This window comes from Pseudophryne corroboree, chromosome 6, assembly GCF_028390025.1.
Source record: "Pseudophryne corroboree isolate aPseCor3 chromosome 6, aPseCor3.hap2, whole genome shotgun sequence".
NCBI classification, from domain to species: domain Eukaryota; kingdom Metazoa; phylum Chordata; class Amphibia; order Anura; family Myobatrachidae; genus Pseudophryne; species Pseudophryne corroboree.
The window spans coordinates 45,780,627-45,805,583 of NC_086449.1; the positions used below are offsets into that span (position 1 = coordinate 45,780,627).

At 47.6% G+C, this 24,957-nt stretch overlaps 1 protein-coding gene and 1 long non-coding RNA gene across 5 annotated transcripts in view; one reads left to right on the forward strand and one right to left on the reverse strand.

Moving 5' to 3' along the window:
- Positions 1-24,957, reverse strand: part of LOC134936040 (mucin-3A-like) — a 300,343-nt gene that overhangs the window by 149,675 nt on the left and 125,711 nt on the right. For all 4 annotated transcript variants that reach the window (XM_063930944.1, XM_063930943.1, XM_063930942.1 and 1 more), the window contains 3 exons: positions 19,009-19,154; positions 14,367-14,426; positions 11,731-11,896 (listed from right to left, as the gene is read on the reverse strand). In XM_063930944.1, the coding sequence (XP_063787014.1) occupies positions 11,731-11,896; positions 14,367-14,426; positions 19,009-19,154 (372 nt within the window). The remainder of the gene's footprint in view (positions 1-11,730; positions 11,897-14,366; positions 14,427-19,008; positions 19,155-24,957) is intronic.
- Positions 21,039-24,957, forward strand: part of LOC134936042 (uncharacterized) — a 55,882-nt gene continuing 51,963 nt past the window's right edge. Inside the window, exon 1 of the long non-coding RNA XR_010180444.1 lies at positions 21,039-21,206. This is a non-coding gene — a long non-coding RNA (uncharacterized LOC134936042). The remainder of the gene's footprint in view (positions 21,207-24,957) is intronic.

Here is a 24,957-nt window from a genome sequence, read left to right on the forward strand (position 1 = left end):
TGTTCTTCTCCTTCTCAGTGCGCCAACGAAGAGACAATCTTTCTCTGTCCAATGTTGTTCTTCATCCTTATTGTCCATGGCAGCACCCCCTACTGATGGATGCAGAATTTTCATGCAATAATACAACTTGGGCGATACTTTATTGAATAAAAACCCAACATTTTCCTGGTGCAGAAGACATCCCTCTCCCCCATTTTCCTTCTCTATAGACATTCACAGAGTTGTCCTGAAGCCACTCCTTTGATATCTTGGCTGTGTGCTTAGGGTTGTTGTCCTGCTGAAAGATGAACTGTCGCTCCAGTCTGAGGTCAGGAGTGCTCTGGAGCAGGTTTTCATCCAGGATGTCTCTGTACATTGCTGCATTCATCTTTTCCTCTATCCTGACTAGTCTCCCAGTTCCTGCTGCTGATAAACATCCCCACAGCATGATGCTGCCATCACTATGCTTCACTGAAGGAATGGTGTTGGCCTTGTGATGAGTGGTGCCTCCAAACATGACGCCTGTAGTGGCGCATGCAGGGGGGGTTTCCGAGCACCCAGAAACCCCCTCCCAACCATATTATTAACAGCTGTCTAGTGTCCTCTGCAGCCAACTGTCTTCCTGGTGGCACTTGTAAGTGCTAAATAAAAGTTTACTTTATTTTAATTATAGTACATATATATCCATGTGCATACATATATACATACATATATATACATATATATACATACATACAGACACACACACACACACACACACACACACACACACACACACACATGATATATATACATGTGTATATATATATATATATGTACTGTGTGTGTATATATATATATATATATATATGCATGTTTAATATGCTATGTGTGTATATAAATATATATATATATATATATATATATGTGTATATACGGTATATATATGTGTGTAGATATGTATATGTGTGTATATATATATATATATATATACAGTCAATGGTTGGACCCCGGCACTCCGGACTGACGCCAATACTGCTCCGGTGCCTTCACTTCAGAGCATGTCAACTCTGTGAGCATATGGAACCTTGTTGAGAGCGGCACTCAGAGACTTGGAAACAAGTTTGAAGTGAAAAAACCCCGCAGGGCAATCTTTATGTGACGTTTCGGGGACTAGCCCCTTCCTCAGACAACAAGTGTGCAAAACGGCAGTGTTTAAATACATCAAACAATTATGACAAACTTACCCTCCTGTGTGCTCCCAGGCATGCCCGGCCGCCGTTCAGTAGCAGCACTTCCGGTCGCAGGTTCCCCGTCGCGCCGGAAGCCGCGTCACCCGTCCGGCCTGGTTGCCATGGCAACACACCTCCAGTGTGTTTCCTGGCGTACCTGACCCCCGTGCTGTAGCGGTGCCTCCGGCCGCGGGACCCGCGTCACGTCGGAAATGACGTCACCCGTCCGGCCTGGTTGCCTAGGCAACACTCTCTGATTACAAACGGGGCAAAGTGCAGCGTAACAAAACATTATGTTAAAAATCATTATGTTAAAAATCAACATTACATGATCCTGTGAAAAAATATATTATATGACAATGCCAACAATTTTTAAAAAAAAGATAAACACTAATGTGCAGTGAAACCCTCAGTTACCCAGAGTGTTAGAATCCCACAAATCACCACAAGACACTTTCTGAGTAAAGATCTTGGGAGAGAAGATATAAAGTGCAAGTGTTACCAGCCATTAGGATGTTTGTGAAATAAAAAACTTATCTTCTGGTAAAAATACTTAACTAGCCTTAGGACAAACAGATCAAACAACAAACCACATAAACTTATAGACAATTGCGCCCTCTTGTGGTAAAAAATGGAGCCTGTTATCTGGACTATTATTAAGTACCATTGATTAAGTGGTTGATTTCTTACATGAAAGGGAATATTCACTTTAAAGAAACTGTGACAGGCCCAATGATTCATTGAGACCCTTGGGGGATAAACAATCCAGCCTGAAAATCCATCGGGATTCCAGTTGAAGTAGTTTTCTCCCTCGATCCCCACCCCGGCGTGCTGGAGGTATGTGGTCGACAGCCTTGTATCTCAAGCTTGCCAGGTTGTGTTTATATTGGACGAAATGCCGGGCTACCGGTTGCTCACTAGTACCTGTCAGTAGGGCGTTTCTAATCGCTGACCGGTGTTGGGTCAGCCTCACTTTGAGCTGACACTCGGTCTTTCCGACATAATAAAGGCCGCAAGGACAAACCAGAATATAGACTACAAATCGGCTAGTACACGTTAAGGGCCATTTGATTGTCAAACGTTGTCCTGTGTGCGGATGGGGTACGGTGTCACCCGTTAGCAAGTAGGGGCAAGTTGTGCACCCCAGACATTTGAAGCATCCATTTTTTCTGGTGAGAAAATTATGGGGTGTGGGCGGTGTAAGAAAACCTGTGACATCAGTCTTAACTAACAGGTCTTTTAAATTCCTACCGCGTGAGTAGCTAGGTCTTAACTTGGTTTTCTGGAAGCATTTAAGATCTGGATCTGAGCTGACCATCTGCCATACATTTTTTGCCTGTTTTGTGATTCTAGGACTTTGTGTATTAAATTCATTTACCCAGGTAACCACCTCCTGTTTTTTATTCTTTCTCGCCCTACTCTCTGGAATTTTTTGAGGAACTTGTTGTGCCACGTGTATGGCTTTATCTCTGGCTTTGCGTAACTCCTTAACGCAATAGCCCCTGTCATTGAATTTTTTAACCATGGCGTCAAGTTGAGCGATGGCCTGGTCAGGATCACTGTTATTTCTGCATACCCGTAGAAATTGTGAGTATGGAAGACCTCGAATTGTCGTTTTGGGATGACAACTATCTGCATGAAGGATAGTGTTGCGGTCTGTGGGCTTCGCATAAAGGGAGGTGTGGATTTGTTGGTCTTTAATCAGTATGCATATGTCCAAGAAGCAAATTGTACTTGTATTGCTTGACATAGTAAACTTAATTGGACTGTTCGAGGCGTTTGGTTTGTCTACGATCGAAGTGAGCTTCACTAGGTCATCCTGCCACAAAATCAATACATCATCAATATAGCGGTGGTACATTGAACAGTACATTAGCTGTATCAGAATTTTCAGAAAATATGCTTTTTTCTGTTTCCCACATAAAACAATTGGCGAAAGACGGGCCACCGAGGACCCCATCGCACACCCATTAAAGATGAAGTAATTGTGTTCTAAAATGAAAAGCAGCAGGGTTAAGAACAAGTCAACATCAGGACCAATGTATAATGCATTACCGAAGATCAACTTACGTACAGCCTCCACACCTGCTTTGTGTGGTATGCAGGTGTATAAACTGGTGACATCCAGTGTCACCTTTTCTGGCACCATATCAACCTGTGCAAAAAAATTTAATAAAGTGCTGGAGTATTTTAGATGTGTGAAAGTGTTCTGGATACAAGGTTGCAGATATGAATCTCAAAAGATTGCCACTGGTTCGCACAGAGACCCACGGGCAGAGATGATAGGTCTGCCCGGTGGCCTCTGCGCGTCTTTGTGGATCTTTGGGAGAGTGTAGAATATGGGTATCACAGGAAACGGACTACCCAATTTATCGACCATTCCTTGGGATAGTAACCCCTGCTCTAGAGCCTGTTTCAGAATGCCGTCCAGTTCTTGCTTAAATTCAGTGGTGGGATCGTGGTCCAGTTTCAAGTAGGTCGAGGTATCGCTTAATAGCCGTTCACACGCCTGTATGTACGCTGTGGTCTCCTGGATCACGATGGCCCCTCCCTTGTCGGCTGCACATATGAAAATGTCTGTTCGCTTCTTTATATATATATATATATATATATATATACACACACACACACTGACACACTAGTTTTATGGACCCAGCATATACTGGGTCACCTCAGTCCCCACCCCTGTGCTTGGCTCCACCCAGTTCTGGAAACCACCCCATGCAAATCCTGTGTTTGCCACTGGCCTGGTATTCACGCCAAAGAGTTCAATCTTTGTCTCATTAGACATGAGAATTTTGTTTCTTATGGTCTGGGAGTCCTTCAGGTGCATTTTGGCAAACTCCAGGTGGGCTGCCATGTGCTTTTTACTAAGGAATGGCTTCCGTCTGGCCACTCTACCATACAGGCCAGATTGGTGGATTGCTTCAGAGATGGTTGTCCTTCTGAAAAGTTCTTTTCTCTCCACAGAGGAATGCTGTAGCTCCGACAGAGTGACCAACGGGTTCTTGGTCACCTCACTGACTAGGGCCCCTCTCTCCCGATCGCTCAATTTAGACAGCCGTCCAGCTTTAGTAAGAGTCCTGGTGGTTCCAAACTTCTTCCATTTACAGATGATGGAGGCTACTGTGCTCATTGGGACCTTCAAAGCAGCAGATATTTTTCTATACCCTTCCCCAGATTTGTGCCTCGGGACAATCCTGTCTCGGAGGTCTACAGACAATTCCTTTGACTTCATGCTTGGTTTGTGCTCAGACATGCACTGTCAAGTGTGGGACCTTATATAGACAGGTGTGTGCCTTTGTAAATCATGTCCAATCAACTTAATTTACCACAGGAGGACTCCAATTACGCTGTAGGAAAATCTCAGGGATGATCGGTGGAAACAGGATGCACCTGAGCTCAGTTTTAAGCTTCATGGCAAAGGCTGTGAATACTTATGTACATGTGATTTCTTAGTTTTTAAATGTTAATAAATTTGCAAAAATCTAAAAAAAACTTTTCACGTTGTCATTATGGGGTATGGGGATCATTCCAAGTTGATCGCTCGCTAGCAGTCTTTAGCAGCCGTGCAAACGCTATGCCGCCGCCCACTGGGAGTGTATTTTAGCTTAGCAGAAGTGTGAATGTTTTTATCGCAGAGTGCCAGCAAAAAGTTTTTGTGTAGTTTCAGAGTAGCTCAAAACCTACTCAGCACTTGCGATCACTTCAGATAATTCAGTTCTGGATTTGACGTCACACACCCGCTCAGTGTTCGCCCAGCCATGCCTGCATTTTCCCTGGCACACCTGCGTTTTTATCCGAACACTCCCTGAAAATGGTCAGATGTCATTTAGAAACGCCCACTTCATGTCAATCACTCTGCGGCAACCAGTGCGACTGAAATGCATCGCTAGACCCCAAGCAAAACTGCATAGTTTGTTGTGCCCGTACGTCGCGCGTGCACATTGCGCCGCATACGCATGCGCAGAACTGCTGTTTTTTAGCCTAATTGCTGCGCTGCGAACAAATGCAGCTAGCGATCAACTTGGAATGACCACCATTGTGTGTATAATTTTGAGGGAGAAAAATGAATTTATTCCATTTTGGAACAAGGCTGTAACATAACAAAATGTGGAAAAAGTGAAGCGCTGTGAATACTTTCTGGATGCACTGTATATTACATACATCATAAGATGTATAGAGATGTAAGAATCTAGACACTTGGGGGCATTCCCACCATACATGTATTTGCAAAAAGGTTCCAATTGGCTACAGTATCTCCAACACAAATCAGAGTTTTGTGGATCTATGACATGTAATATAGTGGAAACCATGAAGTATCTGGTATACACCTTGTGGGCATTCTCTCTCACTGCAGTAATAATAAGATTTTACTTACCGATAAATCTATTTCTCGTAGTCCGTAGTGGATGCTGGGACTCCGTCAGGACCATGGGGATTAGCGGCTCCGCAGGAGACAGGGCACAAAAATAAAGCTTTAGGATCAGGTGGTGTGCACTGGCTCCTCCCCCTATGACCCTCCTCCAAGCCTCAGTTAGGATACTGTGCCCGGACGAGCGTACACAATAAGGAAGGATTTTGAATCCCGGGTAAGACTCATACCAGCCACACCAATCACACCGTACAACTTGTGATCTGAACCCAGTTAACAGTATGATAAACGTAGGAGCCTCTGAACAGACGGCTCACAACAAATAACAACCCGATTTTTTTGTAACAATAACTATGTACAAGTATTGCAGACAATCCGCACTTGGGATGGGCGCCCAGCATCCACTACGGACTACGAGAAATAGATTTATCGGTAAGTAAAATCTTATTTTCTCTGACGTCCTAGTGGATGCTGGGACTCCGTCAGGACCATGGGGATTATACCAAAGCTCCCAAACGGGCGGGAGAGTGCGGATGACTCTGCAGCACCGAATGAGAGAACTCCAGGTCCTCTTTAGCCAGGGTATCAAATTTGTAGAATTTTACAAACGTGTTCTCCCCCGACCACGTAGCTGCTCGGCAGAGTTGCAATGTCGAGACCCCTCGGGCAGCCGCCCAGGATGAGCCCACCTTCCTTGTGGAATGGGCCTTGACAGATTTAGGTTGTGGCAGGCCTGCCACAGAATGTGCAAGTTGAATTGTGCTACAAATCCAACGAGCAATCGTCTGCTTAGAAGCAGGAGCACCCAGCTTGTTGGGTGCATACAGCATAAACAGCGAGTCAGATTTTCTGACTCCAGCCGTCCTTGAAATATATATTTTCAATGCCCGGACAACGTCCAGCAACTTGGAATCCTCCAAATCGCTAGTAGCCGCAGGCACCACAATAGGCTGGTTCAGGTGAAACGCTGACACCACCTTAGGCAGAAAATGAGGACGCGTCCGCAGTTCTGCCCTATCCGAATGAAAAATCAGATATGGGCTTTTATACGATAAAGCCGCCAATTCTGATACTCTCCTGGCTGAAGCCAGGGCCAGTAACATGGTTACTTTCCACGTAAGATATTTCAAATCCACCGATTTGAGTGGCTCAAACCAATGAGATTTGAGAAAATCCAAAACTACATTAAGGTCCCACGGAGCCACTGGGGGCACAACCGGGGGCTGTATATGTAGTACTCCTTTTACAAAAGTCTGGACTTCAGGAACTGAAGCCAATTCTTTCTGGAAGAAAATCGACAGGGCCGAAATTTGAACCTTAATGGACCCCAATTTGAGGCCCATAGACAATCCTGTTTGCAGGAAATGTAGGAATCGACCCAGTTGAAATTCCTCCGTGGGGGCCTTTCTGGCCTCACACCACGCAACATATTTTCTCCAAATGCGGTGATAATGTTGTGCAGTCACCTCCTTCCTGGCTTTAACCAGTGTAGGAATGACCTCCTCTGGAATGCCTTTTTCCTTTAGAATTCGGCGTTCAACCGCCATGCCGTCAAACGCAGCCGCGGTAAGTCTTGAAATAGACACGGTCCCTGCTGAATCAGGTCCCGTCTTAGAGGTAGAGGCCACGGATTTTCCGTGAGCATCTCCTGAAGTTCCGGGTACCAAGTTCTTCTTGGCCAATCCGGAGCCACGAGTATCGTTCTTACTCCCCTTTGCCGTATAATTCTCAGTACTTTTGCTATGAGAGGCAGAGGAGGAAACACATACACTGACTGGAACACCCACGGTGTTACCAGAGCGTCCACAGCTATTGCCTGAGGGTCTCTTGACCTGGCGCAATACCTGTCCAGTTTTTTGTTGAGGCGAGACGCCATCATATCCACCTTTGGTTTTTCCCAACGGTTCACAATCATGTGGAAGACTTCTGGATGAAGTCCCCACTCTCCCGGGTGTAGATCGTGTCTGCTGAGGAAGTCTGCTTCCGAGTTGTCTACTCCCGGAATGAACACTGCTGACAGTGCTATCACATGATCTTCCGCCCAGCGAAGAATCCTTGCAGCTTCTGCCATTGCTCTCCTGCTTCTTGTGCCGCCCTGTCTGTTTACGTGGGCGACTGCTGTGATGTTGTCCGACTGGATCAACACCGGCTGACCCTGAAGCAGGGGTTTTGCCAGGCTTAGAGCATTGTAAATCGCTCTTAGCTCCAGTATGTTTATGTGAAGAGACATCTCCAGGCTTGACCATACTCCCTGGAAGTTTCTTCCCTGTGTGACCGCTCCCCAGCCTCTCAGACTGGCATCCGTGGTCACCAGGACCCAATTCTGTATGCCGAATCTGCGGCCCTCTAACAGATGAGCACTCTGCAACCACCACAGAAGAGACACCCTTGTCCGTGGCGATAAGGTTATCCGCTGATGCATCTGCAGATGCGATCCGGACCATTTGTCCAGCAGATCCCACTGAAAAGTTCGTGCGTGGAATCTGCCGAATGGAATTGCTTCGTAAGAAGCCACCATCTTTCCCAGGACTCTTGTGCATTGATGCACAGACACTTTTCCTGGTTTTAGGAGGTTCCTGACAAATTCGGTTAACTCCTTGGCTTTCTCCTCCGGAAGAAACACCTTTTTCTGAACTGTGTCCAGAATCATTCCCAGGAACAGCAGACGTGTTGTCGGGGTCAACTGAGATTTTGGAAAATTCAGAATCCACCCGTGTTGTTGCAGCACTACTTGGGTTAGTGCTACTCCGTCCTCCAGCTGTTCTCTGGACCTTGCCCTTATCAGGAGATCGTCCAAGTAAGGGATAATTAATACGCCTCTTCTTCGCAGAAGAATCATCATTTCGGCCATTACCTTGGTAAAGACCCGAGGTGCCGTGGACAATCCAAACGGCAGCGTCTGAAACTGATAATGACAGTTTTGCACTACGAATCTGAGGTACCCTTGATGTGAAGGGCAAATTGGGACATGCAGGTAAGCATCCTTTATGTCCAGGGACACCATGAAGTCCCCTTCTTCCAGATTCGCTATCACTGCTCTGAGTGATTCCATCTTGAACTTGAATTTTTGTATGTACAGGTTCAAAGATTTCAGATTTAGAATAGGTCTTACCGAGCCGTCCGGCTTCGGTACCACAAATAGCGTGGAGTAATACCCCTTTCCCTGTTGTAGGAGGGGTACTTTGACTATCACCTGCTGAGAAAACAGCTTGTGAATGGCTTCCAATACCGTCGCCCTGTCTGAGGGAGACGTTGGCAAAGCAGACTTTAGGAACCGGCGAGGGGGAGACTTCTCGAATTCCAACCTGTAACCCTGAGATACTACCTGCAGGATCCAGGGGTCCACCTGTGAGCAAGCCCACTGCGCGCTGAAATTCTTGAGTCGACCCCCCACCGCTCCTGAGTCCGCTTGTAAAGCCCCAGCGTCATGCTGAGGGCTTTGCAGAACCCGGGGAGGGCTTCTGTTACTGGGAAGGAGCTGCTTGCTGCCCTCTCTTACCCTTTCCTCTGCCTCGGGGCAGATATGACTGTCCTTTTGCCCGCTTGTTCTTATAGGACCGAAAGGACTGCGGATGAAAAGACGGTGTCTTTTTCTGTTGGGAGGGGGTCTGAGGTAAAAAGGTGGATTTCCCGGCAGTTGCCGTGGCCACCAGATCCGATAGACCGACGCCAAACAATTCCTCCCCTTTATACGGCAATACTTCCATATGCCGTTTGGAATCCGCATCACCTGACCACTGTCGCGTCCATAAACTTCTTCTGGCAGATATGGACATCGCACTTACTCTCGATGCCAGAGTGCAAATATCTCTTTGAGCATCTCGCATATAAAGAAAAGCATCCTTTAATTGCTCTAAAGTCAATAAAATACTGTCCCTATCCAGGGTATCAATATTTTCAGTCAGGGAATCCGACCAGAACACCCCAGCACTGCACATCCAGGCTGAGGTGATGGCTGGTCGCAGTATAACACCAGTATGTGTGTATATACTTTTTAGGGTAGTTTCCAGCCTCCTATCAGCTGGATCCTTGAGGGCGGCCGTATCAGGAGAGGGTAACGCCACTTGTTTTGATAAGCGTGTGAGCGCCTTATCCACCCTAGGGGGTGTTTCCCAGCGCGCCCTAACCTCTGGCGGGAAAGGGTATAATGCCAATAACTTCTTTGAAATTAGCACTTTTCTATCTGGGTTAACCCACGCTTCATCACATACATCATTCAATTCCTCTGATTCAGGAAAAACTACAGGCAGTTTTTTCACACCCCACATAATACCCCTCTTTGTGGTACTTGTAGTATCAGAGAGATGCAAAGCCTCCTTCATTGCCGTGATCATATAACGTGTGGCCCTACTGGAAAATACGTTTGTTTCTTCACCGTCGACACTAGATTCAGTGTCCGTGTCTGGGTCTGTGTCGACCGACTGAGGTAAAGGGCGTTTTACAGCCCCTGACGGTGTCTGAGACGCCTGGGCAGGTACTAATTGGTTTGCCGGCCGTCTCATGTCGTCCACTGATTTTTGTAAAGTGCTGACATTATCACGTAATTCCATAAACAAAGCCATCCATTCCGGTGTCGACTCCCTAGGGGGTGACATCACCATTACCGGCAATTGCTCTGCCTCCACACCAACATCGTCCTCATACATGTCGACACACACGTACCGACACACAGAAAACACACAGGGAATGCTCTGATAGAAGACAGGACCCCACTAGCCCTTTGGGGAGACAGAGGGGAAGTTTGCCAGCACACACCCAAGCGCTATAATATATATGGGAACAACGCTATATAAGTGTTGTATCCTTATAGCCACTTAAATATAATAATATCGCCAAAAAAAGTGCCCCCCCTCTCTGTTTTACCCTGTTTCTGTAGTGCAGTGCAGGGGAGAGTCCTGGGAGCCTTCCTCACAGCGGAGCTGAGCAGGAAAATGGCGCTGTGTGCTGAGGAGAATAAGCCCCGCCCCCTATTTCGGCGGGCTCTTCTCCGGAGTCTGTGATATCTTGGCAGGGGTTAAATACATCCATATAGCCTCAAGGGCTATATGTGATGTATTTTTAGCCATAAAAAGGTATTATACATTGCTGCCCAGGGCGCCCCCCCCCAGCGTCCTGCACCCTCAGTGACACGCTGTGTGAAGTGTGCTGACAACAATGGCGCACAGCTGCAGTGCTGTGCGCTACCTCAGGAAGACTGAAAACTCTTCTGCCGCCTGTCTCTGGACCTCTTCATCTTCAGCATCTGCAAGGGGGGTCGGCGGCGCGGCTCCGGGACCGGACTCCATGGCTGGGCCTGTGTTCGATCCCTCTGGAGCTAATGGTGTCCAGTAGCCTAAGAAGCCAATCCATCCTGCACGCAGGTGAGTTGAACTTCTCTCCCCTAAGTCCCTCGATGCAGTGAGCCTGTTGCCAGCAGGACTCACTGAGAATAGAACCTAAAAAAAACTTTTTCTAAGCAGCTCTTTAGGAGAGCCACCTAGATTGCACCCTGCTCGGACGGGCACAAAAACCTAACTGAGGCTTGGAGGAGGGTCATAGGGGGAGGAGCCAGTGCACACCACCTGATCCTAAAGCTTTATTTTTGTGCCCTGTCTCCTGCGGAGCCGCTAATCCCCATGGTCCTGACGGAGTCCCAGCATCCACTAGGACGTCAGAGAAAAACGATTTAGCTGTGAGGTGGAGAATAAGTGACCATCCCTCCTTGTCTCACGAGACCCCTAGATTCTGTGACCAGACAAAGGTGTTATATACTGTACGTCCAACGTGGTTATACATACACCTACTGTACATTCAAATGATGATGGGGGTCTAAATTTTGAAGATTTAAATTGAGCTTGAATTAAACTTTTGAAGTTGAATGAAAGGAAAGCGGAACGTAGAAGTGAGGTTCTATCTTTCTTGTATAACCGCCAATGAGTTTGGAACAAAGCAAAAAAATTATATGTGTGGATCTGTCCAACCCTTTTGCTGTCCAATGCCGAGGCTATTGTGTCATATTATCCAAGGGGAAGGGTTTATTTATCATAACTTTCATTTTTCTTCATATCACGCATTCATGTTTTACAGTGCTCATTAAGTATTGTCCTATAACTGCTAATCTCAGCCTGCGTCTGCTGTCTACATGTGATAAGACAGAGCATACTGATGAGAAAGATGAATACTCACAAGCAGCGGGGTCCAATATCTTTCTTTATCTCACATTTACCCCCGTTACAGTTCTGATAATTAGAGGATAGTGGTTCGCAGTAAGACAGACAGTACAGGCCCTCAGGAGTGAGCAGAGGGGAGAAAAATTCTCTGAAGCCGTATGGAATTAGTGATTGACATATTTCTGAGGAAATAGAAGAAAATTAGCAGAAATTGGTGGGCCATATCAAGGGTAGGCTTGCGAGAGAACACAGGACATACAGTATAGGGAATGAAGATGTACTTATACTTTACCTTGTACTGTGAGATTGTAAAGTACAGTTCTGTGGAAAAACTACTTCTGTGTATTTTCTATATAGGAGACACTGGCATACGCCACTTGTTGCAAGCAGCAGGTATAGTATTCTCTTACCAACGAGAACTGGGGTACTATTTTTTTGAACTGTATTTTGGTGATAATACACAATACAAACCATTTAATATTTGTACTTTGTAGCTATCATTGTGTTACATGTACATAGCAAACCCACTGAAATGGATGGGGCCATTGTCAACTGTTCTTTTTAACTGAGATTTAATTAGTGATTGATTTGGATTGAATCAGTTAGTGATGTAAATCAGGTAGAATTACCGTACATATTCATTTAGCAGTGGTCAGGGATAGTGTGTGTACACATCATTTTTATCTCTTGTGCTCTATTGCCTTTGGATTACAATGGACAAAAATCTGAAAAAAATATTTCATTTATCATGGGACTTTGATTTATCAAATTGGAAATATATGGAAATTATATTATTTAAAATTACAGCTTTGATAAGGAGGCAGAAAGTCACAAACTTCTTCCTCATTCCAGTTGCATATTGTCTATCAGCCAGGATGCTGCTTCTGAGTCATTGGTGGACAGCGTAAATCTTATCATTATTGTTTGGGGTTTGCTCCTCAGGAGCACTTTGATTGGTCCTTGGGAGCTTAAATGGGTAGTAGTACAGAACCTCACTGCTGGCGATATTTTATTGCTGCACTGCTCTCTGCACACTATGCATTTTCCCAGCCTACTAATCATGTTGTCTGCTTACTGTTCTGACCTTTTGCTGCATTATTGGAATTGTTGTCTGCTACCTGTCATGACCTCAGCTACATTACTGTAAAAACACTGTTTGCTACCTAACATGGCCTTAGCTATATAACTAGAATTATATTCTCCGTTACCTGTCCTGATCTCGACTACTTTACAGGATATATGCTGTCTGCTACCTGCCCTGACCTCTGGCTATGTTTTCTAAGGGACATTCATTTGAAGCCAGCTTTAACTTTCTGCGTGCCTCCATATTCTAGTACTAAATGATACTTAAATAAGTCACTGATACTCTAAACTTGAATCCTTGATGCATCTGAGTACTGGTGGGTGTATTGAGGTCTAAAGTAAAGGTGGCTTGCTACAAGTGAAGACCTAAATAGTCTACTTCTTGGAATTTATCTACTGCACAGTGGTAGCCACAATAGGAATAAACTGGATTAAGAAAGAATAATTGCATATTTTATTTTATGTTTTTGATAATCTTTTAAATGCAAAATTGTGTTGTTTTATTAAATTAAACTCCAGTTTTAGTGGAAACAGCAGAAGCTGACTGCCGTCGGGGCTGGTACTTCTTTTTTTGCTTTCATTTATATTAATAAGGAATTTAATATCACTTACTGTATGTGCATAAAAAGCTTTTTGCTCTGTTGATTTTCTTACTCATCTCACTGTCTCAGAGGCAGGGTTGTTTCTAGACTCATTCGGCTCCCAGGGCAAACAGTAACCCCCCCCAGTACATTTGGCACTGTAGCCGCGCGCCAAAAAATATGGGCGTGGCCTTGAAGAAAAGACTACCTTACACCACGGTTATGCCATAGAAACAGCTTTGCCTCCCCCAATGTTCTCCCACTCCTTTCAACATCATGAAGAAGATAATAATTATATAATAACTCTCACCTGGCTGCTGCTTTAAGTTCCATACAAAGGGTTAGATGCATCATCGCGTGGAAAGTGATAAAATGGAGAGTGAAAAAGCACGAGCCAATCAGCTAACTGACATGTCACAGGCTGTGTTGAAAAAAATGACAGTTAGGAGCTGATTGGCTGGTACTTTTTCACTGTCCATTTTATCACTTTCCAAGCGATGATGCATCTGGCCCTGAGTCTGTCTGTGGCATCGCCCCCCCTCAGTGCTGCAGCAGACACCTGCCTTCTTTTCCCCCTAACTTAGGGGTGTCTCTCCATTCCCCGGGCCCTGTGCTGCGCACCACCTCACTGCTCAGCCTACTCTCTGAGATGGCACCCGCCCCGCTCTTCCGCGTCATCTCGTCTGGCCCTAACAAGAGATCCGAATACGTGGCTACACCACCAGCGAGCGGAGTTTGGCCAGTGGTGGGAGGGAGAGGTGGGTGCTGCGGCAACCAGATAAGACTGTGTGTCACAGTGATACACAGGGAATAGCCAGCAGGGTTCGCGGCCGCCCCGTGCGACTGCACCACTCGCCCGCCGGTAGAAACGCCCTGCTCAGAGGCCACACTGACTGTGTGAGACAAGTGAGCTTATTGTTACTGATGTCACTGGCTTTGATGTTGCTACTACATGAACGCCAGAAAATGAGACACTGTATTTTCTCACCACTCATACTCGGAGGTTCTGTTGACATCATTACAGAAATATCAGAAATGCACAGTGAACCTGTAAGAAGCAGAAATGGGAAATTAATGTTACAGAAACAATGCATGTCTTACTTACAGAAACATTAGGCTGTAAAAGAATGGAGATGGATGAAAGAGGAGGAGGATAGAGGATGGGAGGAGAGGAATGTGGAAGAGGGTAACTCTATTCTCATCACCTAGTACATAACTCAGTGGCGGATCTAGACTTAACTTTTAGGGGGAGGCCGTTTAAGAATTATGACTCCTCCTCCTAATCATAGCCCCTCCCACTTAGTAATGCCCTTCCCATTCGCTTCTAAAATTTCCTATTGTTGCCATTACTAATAAAATGTTGCCAGTTAGTGGAGAGAACCCTGCGCACTGGTGATACAGACTGGCGAATCGCCATTCCTTCCATCAGGGGTGGTAGAGGCTAAGACAGTAGGGCAATTTAAACATGCATGGGATAGACATAATGATATTCTTACAAAGAATTAAGGATCAGATAAGGTTAGAGATAAAAAATAATGTAAAAAAAAAAAAGGGGCAGACTAGATGGGCCAAGTGGTTCTTATCTGCCGACAAGTTCTGTTTCTACAGCACAGCACACAGAATGAGCCGAAATTCACATTATAGCACACTGAATAAGCCGAAATTCACATTATAGCACACTGTATGAGCTGAAATTCACATTGTAGCACACAATATGATCCAAAATTCACATTATAGCACACTGACTGAGCCGAAATTCACATTGTAGCACACAGTATGATCCGAAATTCACATTATAGCACACTGAATGAGCCGAAATTCACATTGTAGCACACTGAATGAGCCGAAATTCACATTATAGCTGTTATGCACACCAGTGCCTGCAGGAATGTACTATTGCAGTAAGCAATAGTATTGCTTTTTGCAGTAAGCAACAAACAAATACAAAGCTACACAGTACTGGCTAACTTTCAGGAACTGACTAACCAACAAAGATTCAGCAGCATCTGCTTAACCTGAGAAGAGGCTTTATATAGCAGGTGCTGTCCACGCCCCATTCAGACCTCACAGACTGTGAGCACAAAAACCAGCACCGGATCCCCTGCCGTGCACAAAGCCTGTAACCACTGCACAGCAAAAGACCCGAACCGGAGTATCGGCTGCGCTCAGGTTACTCCGCTAGCACTTGTCTCCCGGTTGCCATGACGACGTGGCAGCACAGGGCAGGAGACCCTAACAATAGCACACTGAATGAGCCGAAATTCACATTGTAGCACACAGTATGATCCGAAATTCACATTATAGCACACTGAATGAGCCGAAATTCACATTGTAGCACACTGAATGTGCCGAAATTCACATTATAACACACTGAATGAGCAGAAATTCACATTATAGCACACAGAATGAGCCGAAATTCACATTATAGCACGCAGAATGAGCCGAAATTCACATCATAGCACACTGAATGAGCCGAAATTCACATCATAGCACAATGTATGAGCCGAAATTCACATTACAGCATGTAGAATGAGCAGAAATTCACATTACAGTACACTGAATGAGCCAAAATAATGCAGGGACATATACACTTTAGTTAGGAGAAGAGGGGGGAGAAATGGCACACAGGCACTTTAGCTAGGATCGGAGGGGGGGGAGACATGGAACACAGAGGGCACACACACACACACTCTCTCTCTCTCTCTTTAGCTTGGAGGGGAGGAGAATATTTTGTCCGCAGCAGAGCAGCCAGCAGCATGAGGAGTCGGATGGAGGCCGGGTCCCCCCGCGGTATTGGGAACGGGGTGGAGAGCGGTGCAGCGCGGCAGGGGACGGGGAGAGAGAGAGAGAGCGTCCTGACGCGCGTACAGGGAGGAGGGGGCGTGGTCAGAACAGAGGCCGCTGTATGCGCATCAGGACGCACTCTCTCTCTCTCCCCTTCCCCCGCCGCGCTGCACCGCTCTCCACCCCGTTCCCAACACCGCGGGCGGGACCCGGCCTCCATCCCGGTGCCGGTATGTGTAGGGGGGGCGTTCGCCCTAATCGCCCCCCGCTAAATCCGCCACTGACATGACTGCACCTCAGTGAGTGCCATCCATGGTGGAACGGTGGATCTGCAGACTGAGACATTGTATAGGAGGGAAGAAGAAGAGGATGTGGTTGAAGCAGAGACATGAAGCTTGATTCAGGCACTGTACATTGGCCCTCATTCCGAGTTGGTCGCTCGCTAGCAGATTTTAGCAATATTGCACACGCTAAGCCGCCGCCCTCTGGGAGTGTATCTTAGCTTAGCAGAATTGCGAACGAAAGATTAGCAGAATTGCGAATAGAAAATTCTTAGCAGTTTCTGAGTAGCTCCAGACTTACTCCTACTCTGCGATCAGCTCAGCCCGTTTAGTTCCTGGTTTGACGTCACAAACATGCCCTGCGTTCACCCAGACACTCCCCCGTTTCTCCAGACACTCCCGCGTTTTTTCCCAGAAACGCCAGCGCTTTTCCGCACACTCCCATAAAACGTCCAGTTTCCGCCCAGAAACACCCACTTCCTGTCAATCACACTCCGATCACCAGAACGAAGAAAAATCTTTGTTAGGCCGTGAGTAAAATACCAAACTTTTGTGCTAATTTACTTGGCGCAGGCGCACTGCGAACATTGCGCATGCGCAGTTTGCGAGTAATCGCTCCGTAGCGAAAAAACTAACGAGCGAACAACTCGGAATCACCCCCATTGAGCAGGTAAGCAGATAATGTAACTAAATATTTTCTGAATTTTTTATGTGGCCTGTATAATGATGTCTGTATTGCATGGCGTGCACTGGAATGCTCTCTATTAGCGTATGTGGGGATCACAAGAATGCTCCCTGTATTATGTGACAGTCACTAGGATGCTCTCTGTAATGTACAGCAGTCACCAGGATGCTCTCTTTATTGTATGGAGGTCATTAGACGCTCTCTGTAATATGTGGCGACCACTGTGGTGCACTCTGTATTGTCTTGGGATCACTAGAATGCTCTCTGTATTGTATGCCACTGAGCTGTGTAAAAGAGAATATGAGTCAGACTGCATCTGCCTACTTGTTCTCAAAGAGCTCTAGAATACTCTACGTTTTGGGTACAGGTAGGCAGAGGCAATGTGACATAGATTTTTCCATTTACACGGCTAGTGAAAATGTGTGCACTGACATTTGTGTTGGTCTCACAGACCGATGCTTTGGTCCCACCGACATCATTTTTTAATGGCCACTCTTAGTGCCTCATTCAGACCCGATCGCACGCTGCACTTCTTCGCAGCCGTGCAATAGGGTCTGAACTGCGCATGCGTGTGACCCGCAATGCGCAGGCACGTCGGCCGCAGCAACGACCCGTGCGAAGAAAGCGATTGCACCGACGATCGCAAGAAGATTGACAGACAGAAAGCCTTCGTGGGCGGCAACTCACCGTTTTCTGGGAGTGTTCAGAAAAACGCAGGCGTGCCGTCCGTTTCCAGGGAGCGATGCTGACGTCAGCTTCTTCCTGGATCATCGCAGAGGGTGAGTAAGTCCTGGGGTGTGCACAAACTGCACAAACTTTTCTTTGTGCAGCTCACTGCACAGCCGAACGCATCCCTGCCAAGCCCTAAACCCCCTCCCCTGTAGTCGGCGATTACCTGGTCGCAGCAGTGCAAAAAATAGCCTGCGTGCGGCCAGGTCTGAATTAGGCCCTTAGGGGGACATTTACTAAGCAGTGATAAGAGCAGAGAAGTGAGCCAGTGGAGAAGTTGCCCATGGCAACCAATCAGCCCTGAAGTAACATCTATAATTTGCATACTATAAAATTATACAGAGCTGCTGATTGGTTGATGGAGCAACTTCTCCACTGGCCACTTCTCCTCTCTTATCACTGCTTAGTAATACCCCTTTTCCACCACTGTAGCATGGGTCGCAGCCGTGTCGCCTGGTAGGATTCCCGGATCACTTGATCCGGTAATTTGCCAGGGGACCTTTTTCCACTAGGAAAAAAGTAAAACACGGGTAAATGCGCGCCCCCGTGCATTTACCCGTGTTTTAAAAAGCTAGTGGAAAAGGGGTATAAATGTCCCCCTTAGTTCCCAATCCCCCACTGGACTAATACCAAAAGATTCTCTGTTGGAGCCTGTCAGCTATGTTATGCAGTGTTGGCAGCCGACAACTACATACAGTAGGCCTACTGGGAGAAGACTAAAGGCCCATATAGACGGGCCGATGCCGGAGAGATGTGTGCTGAGCGAACCGCTCAGCACACATCTCTCCCGCCGCTCAGCACAGCGCGATCTGTGCTGAGCATGCGGGGGGAGACGGGGGGGGGGGGGGCACTCACTTCACCCAGCGGGTGAAATGAGCGACCCGCTAGATTGGCCTGCATGCAGGCCAATCTAGCAGCAGCGATAGCGATGTGCGGGGTCGCGCATCGCTATCGCTGAGGGGGCTACACACGGAGCGATCATGCCGATATTCTAAGCAATCTAGTCAGATTGCTTAGAATATCGCTCCGTGAGTACCCCCCTTTAGACAAAAGGCACTAATTAGATTATTTCTATGGGTGTTCTTTTCTGACGCTATAAACAGAAGAAACAATTTAACAGACCACAACTTCTCAAGTCACAGGAAACTCACCGGTGCAATTGTCTGTTACTGCTTTCGTCATATCTGTCCACACCTGTCCCACGATCATTTTATGCTCCTCAGACAAATTGACATGTTTCTTAAGGATCACCTGCGCAATAACCTCATATGTGGTAACAATACTGTTACTGCAATTCCTGTAACAGACACACAGGGAGTCATTTATAAACAGCCCCATAAACGCAAAAGGTAATCACACATGGCGGACACAACAGCAGCAGAGGCTAGGATGGTATACAGTACGCACAAGCAAATATGACTGACAGGGTGCAGACAATCATATTGGTGAGAGGTAGATTTACTTACCCACATGGCCATGCTGATTGCCCGTACTCCTAACTGCCCTCTGCCATTGGCTGAGATTCTCACATGCTACTATACTGTAAATATATACAGTATAGTATATATATATATATATATATATATATATATATACTGTATATATAACGTATCAGGAAATTATGGACAATGAGGAGGTTTAGTATGTTTTAGCAACATTCAAATGCCCAGATTTATCAAGCCTTGGAGAGTGATAAATAGCACGGTGATAAAGTACCAACCTATCGGCTCCTGTCATTTTTCAAACACAGCCTGTAACATGGTAGTTAGGGTCTGGTTGGTTGGTACTTTTCACCGTGTTAATTTATCACTCTCCAAGGCTTGATAAATCTGGGCTTTAGGACCTCATTTAGTAAGGACTGCAAAATTTGCAAAACGCAATCTGGCCGATTATCGAACGACTGCGCATGCGCTAGTAAAAATAGTGACAGAAAATGCGTACACATCGTGATCGCAATGCAGCCGCTGTTTGACTGACAGGAAGCCGGCGTTTCTGGGCGGAAACCCGCCATTTTCTAGGTGTGTCTGAAAAAACGCAGGAGTTTTTAATAAGGGCCTCTGACGTCATAGATAATCACTTCCAGCCTCTTGTGTAGCAAAAATTGTGGATGACCTTGCCTGGCGTTGAGAAGAAAAATCTTCGATTTTCCGGTAATTGCGTATGGGTCTGCGATCAGCCCGCATATTGCGATGCATTCGCAATTTTTAAGATGGGCGTTTTTTCTCTTTTTCTGGGCGGCAACTATTTGATGGCAGAGACTGCTTTTTTAGCAGAAACTGAAATCCTTACTGAATGAGGTCCTTAGTCTGTAACGTGGCAGTTAGGAGCTGATTGGCTGGTACTTTAGCACAGTGCTATTTATCACTCTCCAAGGCTTGATAAATGAGCCCTATAATGTCAACATTCATTATCTAGCAGTGACGTGCGGTGAGGTAAATGGCTGAGAAGGCAGCGGCTAGTATCAGAGCCAGAGTTACACACACAATATATGAGCCAAAGGGTTCATGTGGGCATTATACGCAGGTGCAGCAGTATACACAGCTGGAAATGTTGTGAGTTTTTCTCAGAGATGTGCGGACAAGATAGGCGGGGCAGGGACAGAGTAACAATGGGGCTGATGGAGCTGCAGCCCCAGGCCCACTCTCCTAAATAGGCCCAAAGCTTCTGCAGGTCTCTAAGCAGCTGTAGATAGGAAACAAATGTTTTAGGGATGGCCATCGACAGTCGATTATGTGAAATCATTGATGGTCCATAACCAATGTCGAATACATTTACCATCAATGGGGGAGAGCCAGATGGTTTCCTGCCATCAATGGTTTTAGTGCTACCAATTTATTTTATTTATTTCAGCCTCCAAGTGTCTGGGCACGGAGCTTGGCCCCGCCACCCGCCACCTGCGAAACCCTGCCCCCGGGCTCTGATTGGCCCGTCAATTTTGGTGACCATCGATGGATAACCTACCGATGACCATACCTAAAATGTTTCCTTCTACCGCAGCCTGCAGCATCCTCTCCGGCATCGATGCCCCCCTCTACCCCCGCGCTGAGTCCCGCCCACCCTGCTGCTCATCTCTCCAGGTGTACCAAGTCTGACATGCTGGGATGCTGTGGCTGGCTCCTCCCCCAGCTATGGGCTGTCATGCTGCTGCTGCATTGTAACTAGGAAGAGATGTCCAGATAGCCCCTCCCACCTCCAGGATCCTGCCTTCTGTTCCTCCCACCCCCATTCTCAGACCTCCTAACCCCCATCCTATCTGAGCCTGTCCTCTCTATGCTGATTCTCCGGGGGAGGGGCTTCTGTGCCTGCAGCCAGGTACCCGAGGAAAGGGACACAGAAATCCTCCTTACAGGTGAGTGCCTGTGTAGGGTATGTTCTCATGTAATGGGAGGGAGGGTTAGTGCGGTGTAATGCAGTGATGTAGTGTGGGGAGATACTGCTGTTATGTAATGTGTGTGAAGGGGGGCACTGAGTGATGTAGTATGATAGGTAGGTAGTGATGTAGTGTGGGGGGGGGCAGAGTCAGGACCGGCCCAAGCTTATTTTTTTTAGCAAGCAAAAATCTATTTTGGCGCCCCTTGATGAGATAAAAGGGGTGTGGTCTTGCAGGGAAGGGGTGTGGCTACACAAATGTACTCCCCGTGGTACAGGGTGATAGTGAGTGACAGGGAGATAGTAGGTTACTGGTGAGGCAGGGGTGACAGGGAGATTGTGGGTGACTGAGGCAGGGGTGACAGGGAGATAATGGGTGACTGAGGTAGGGTGACAGGGAGATAATGGGTGACTGAGGCAGGGGTGACAGGGAGATAATGGGTAACTGAGGCAGGGGTGACAGGGAGATGGTGGGTGACTGAGGCAGGGGTGACAGGGAGATAATGGGTAACTGAGGTAGGGTGACAGGGAGATAATGGGTGACTGAGGCAGGGTGACATTGAGATAGTGGGTGACTGATGTCCCCAGTGCCAGATATACATGTCCCCACAGTGCCAGATATGCCCCCAGTGCAGATACACATGTCCCCACAGTACCAGATATGCCCCCAGTGCAGATACACATGTCCCCACAGTGCCAGATATACCCCCAGTGCAGATATACATGTCCCCACAGTGCCAGATATGCCCCCAGTGCAGATACACATGTCCCCACAGTACCAGATATGCCCCCAGTGCAGATACACATGTCCCCACAGTGCCAGATATGCCCCCAGTGCAGATACACATGTCCCCACAGCACCAGATATGCCCCCAGTGCAGATACACATGTCCCCACAGTGCCAGATATGCCCCCAGTGCAGATACACATGTCCCCACAGTACCAGATATGCCCCCAGTACAGATACACATGTCCCCACAGTGCCAGATATACCCCCAGTGCAGATATACATGTCCCCACAGTGCCAGATATGCCCCCAGTGCAGATACACATGTCCCCACAGTACCAGATATGCCCCCAGTGCAGATACACATGTCCCCACAGTGCCAGATATACCCCCAGTGCAGATATACATGTCCCCACAGTGCCAGATATGCCCCCAGTGCAGATACACATATCCCCACAGTGCCAGATATGCCCCCAGTGCAGATACACATGTCCCCACAGTGCCAGATATGCCCCCAGTGCAGATACATATATCCCCACAGTGCCAGATATGCCCCCAGTGCAGATACACATATCCCCACAGTGCCAGATATACCCCCAGTGCAGATACACATATCCCCACAGCCCCAGATATGCCCCCAGTGCAGATACACATGTCCCCACAGCGCCAGATATGCCCCCAGTGCAGATATACATGTCCCCACAGTGCCAGATATGCCCCCAGTGCAGATACACATATCCCCACAGTGCCAGATATACCCCCAGTGCAGATACACATATCCCCACAGTGCCAGATATACCCCCAGTGCAGATACACATATCCCCACAGTGCCAGATATACCCCCAGTGCAGATACACATATCCCCACAGTGCCAGATATGCCCCCAGTGCAGATACACATATCCCCACAGTGCCAGATATGCCCCCAGTGCAGATACACATGTCCCCACAGTGCCAGATATGCCCCCAGTGCAGATACACATATCCCCACAGTGCCAGATATGCCCCCAGTGCAGATACACATGTCCCCACAGTGCCAGACATGCCCCCAGTGCAGATATACTTGTCCCCACAGTGCCAGATATGCCCCCAGTGCAGATACACATGTCCCCACAGTGCCAGACATGCCCCCAGTGCAGATATACATGTCCCCACAGTGCCAGATATGCCCCCAGTGCAGATACACATGTCCCCACAGTGCCAGACATGCCCCCAGTGCAGATATACATGTCCCCACAGTGCCAGATATGCCCCCAGTGCAGATACACATGTCCCCACAGTGCCAGATATGCCCCCAGTGCAGATACACATATCCCCACAGTGCCAGATATGCCCCCAGTGCAGATACACATATCCCCACAGTGCCAGATATGCCCCCAGTGCAGATACACATGTCCCCACAGTGCCAGACATGCCCCCAGTGCAGATATACATGTCCCCACAGTGCCAGATATGCCCCCAGTGCAGATATACATGTCCCCACAGTGCCAGATATGCCCCCAGTGCTGATACACATATCCCCACAGTACCAGATATGCCGCCAGTGCAGATACACATGTCCCCACAGTGCCAGATATGCTCCTAGTGCCAGATACACATATCCCCACAGTGCCAGATATACCCCCAGTGCTGATACACATATCCCCACAGTACCAGATATGCCGCCAGTGCAGATACACATGTCCCCACAGTGCCAGATATTCCCCCAGTGCAGATACACATGTCCCCACAGTGCCAGATATACCCCCAGTGCAGATACACATGTCCCTGCAGTGCCAGATATGCCCCCAGTGCTGATACACATATCCCCACAGTACCAGATATGCCGCCAGTGCAGATACACATGTCCCCACAGTGCCAGATATGCCCCCAGTGCAGATTCATATATCCCCACAGTGCCAGATATGCCCCCAGTGCAGATATACGCATCCCCACAGTGCCAGATATGCCCCCATTGCAGATACACATGTCCCCACAGTGCCAGATATACCCCCAGTGCAGATACACATGTCCCCACAGTGCCAGATATGCCCCCAGTGCTGATACACATATCCCCACAGTACCAGATATGCCGCCAGTGCAGATACACATATCCCCACAGTGCCAGATATGCCGCCAGTGCAGATACACATGTCCCCACAGTGTCAGATATGCCCCCAGTGCAGATACACATATCCCCACAGTGCCAGATATACCCCCAGTGCAGATACACATATCCCCACAGTGCCAGATATGCCGCCAGTGCAGATACACATGTCCCCACAGTGCCAGATAAGCCCCCAGTGCAGATACATATATCCCCACAGTGCCAGATATGCCCCCAGTGCAGATACACATGTCCCCACAGTGCCAGATATGCCCCCAGTGCAGATATACATGTCCCCACAGTGCCAGATATACCCCCAGTACAGATATACATGTCCCCACAGTGCCAGACATGCCCCCAGTGCAGATATACATATCCCCACAGTGCCAGATATGCCCCCAGTGCAGATACACATGTCCCCACAGTGCCAGATATGCCCCCAGTGCAGATACACATATCCCCACAGTGCCAGACATGCCCCCAGTGCAGATATACATGTCCCCACAGTGCCAGACATGCCCCCAGTGCAGATATACATGTCCCCACAGTGCCAGATATGCCCCCAGTGCAGATACACATGTCCCCACAGTGCTAGATATACCCCCAGTGCAGATATACATGTCTCCACAGCACCAGATATGCCCCCAGTGCAGATTTACATGTCTCCACAGTGCCAGATATGCCCCCAGTGCAGATACACATGTCCCCACAGTGCCAGATATGCCCCCAGTGCAGATATACATGTCTCCACAGCACCAGATATGCCCCCAGTGCAGATACACATGTCCCCACAGTGCCAGATATGCCCCCAGTGCAGATCCACATGTCCCCACAGTGTGCCAGATATGCCCCCAGTGCAGATACACATGCCCCCACAGTGCCAGATATGCCCCCAGTGCAGATACACATGCCCCCACAG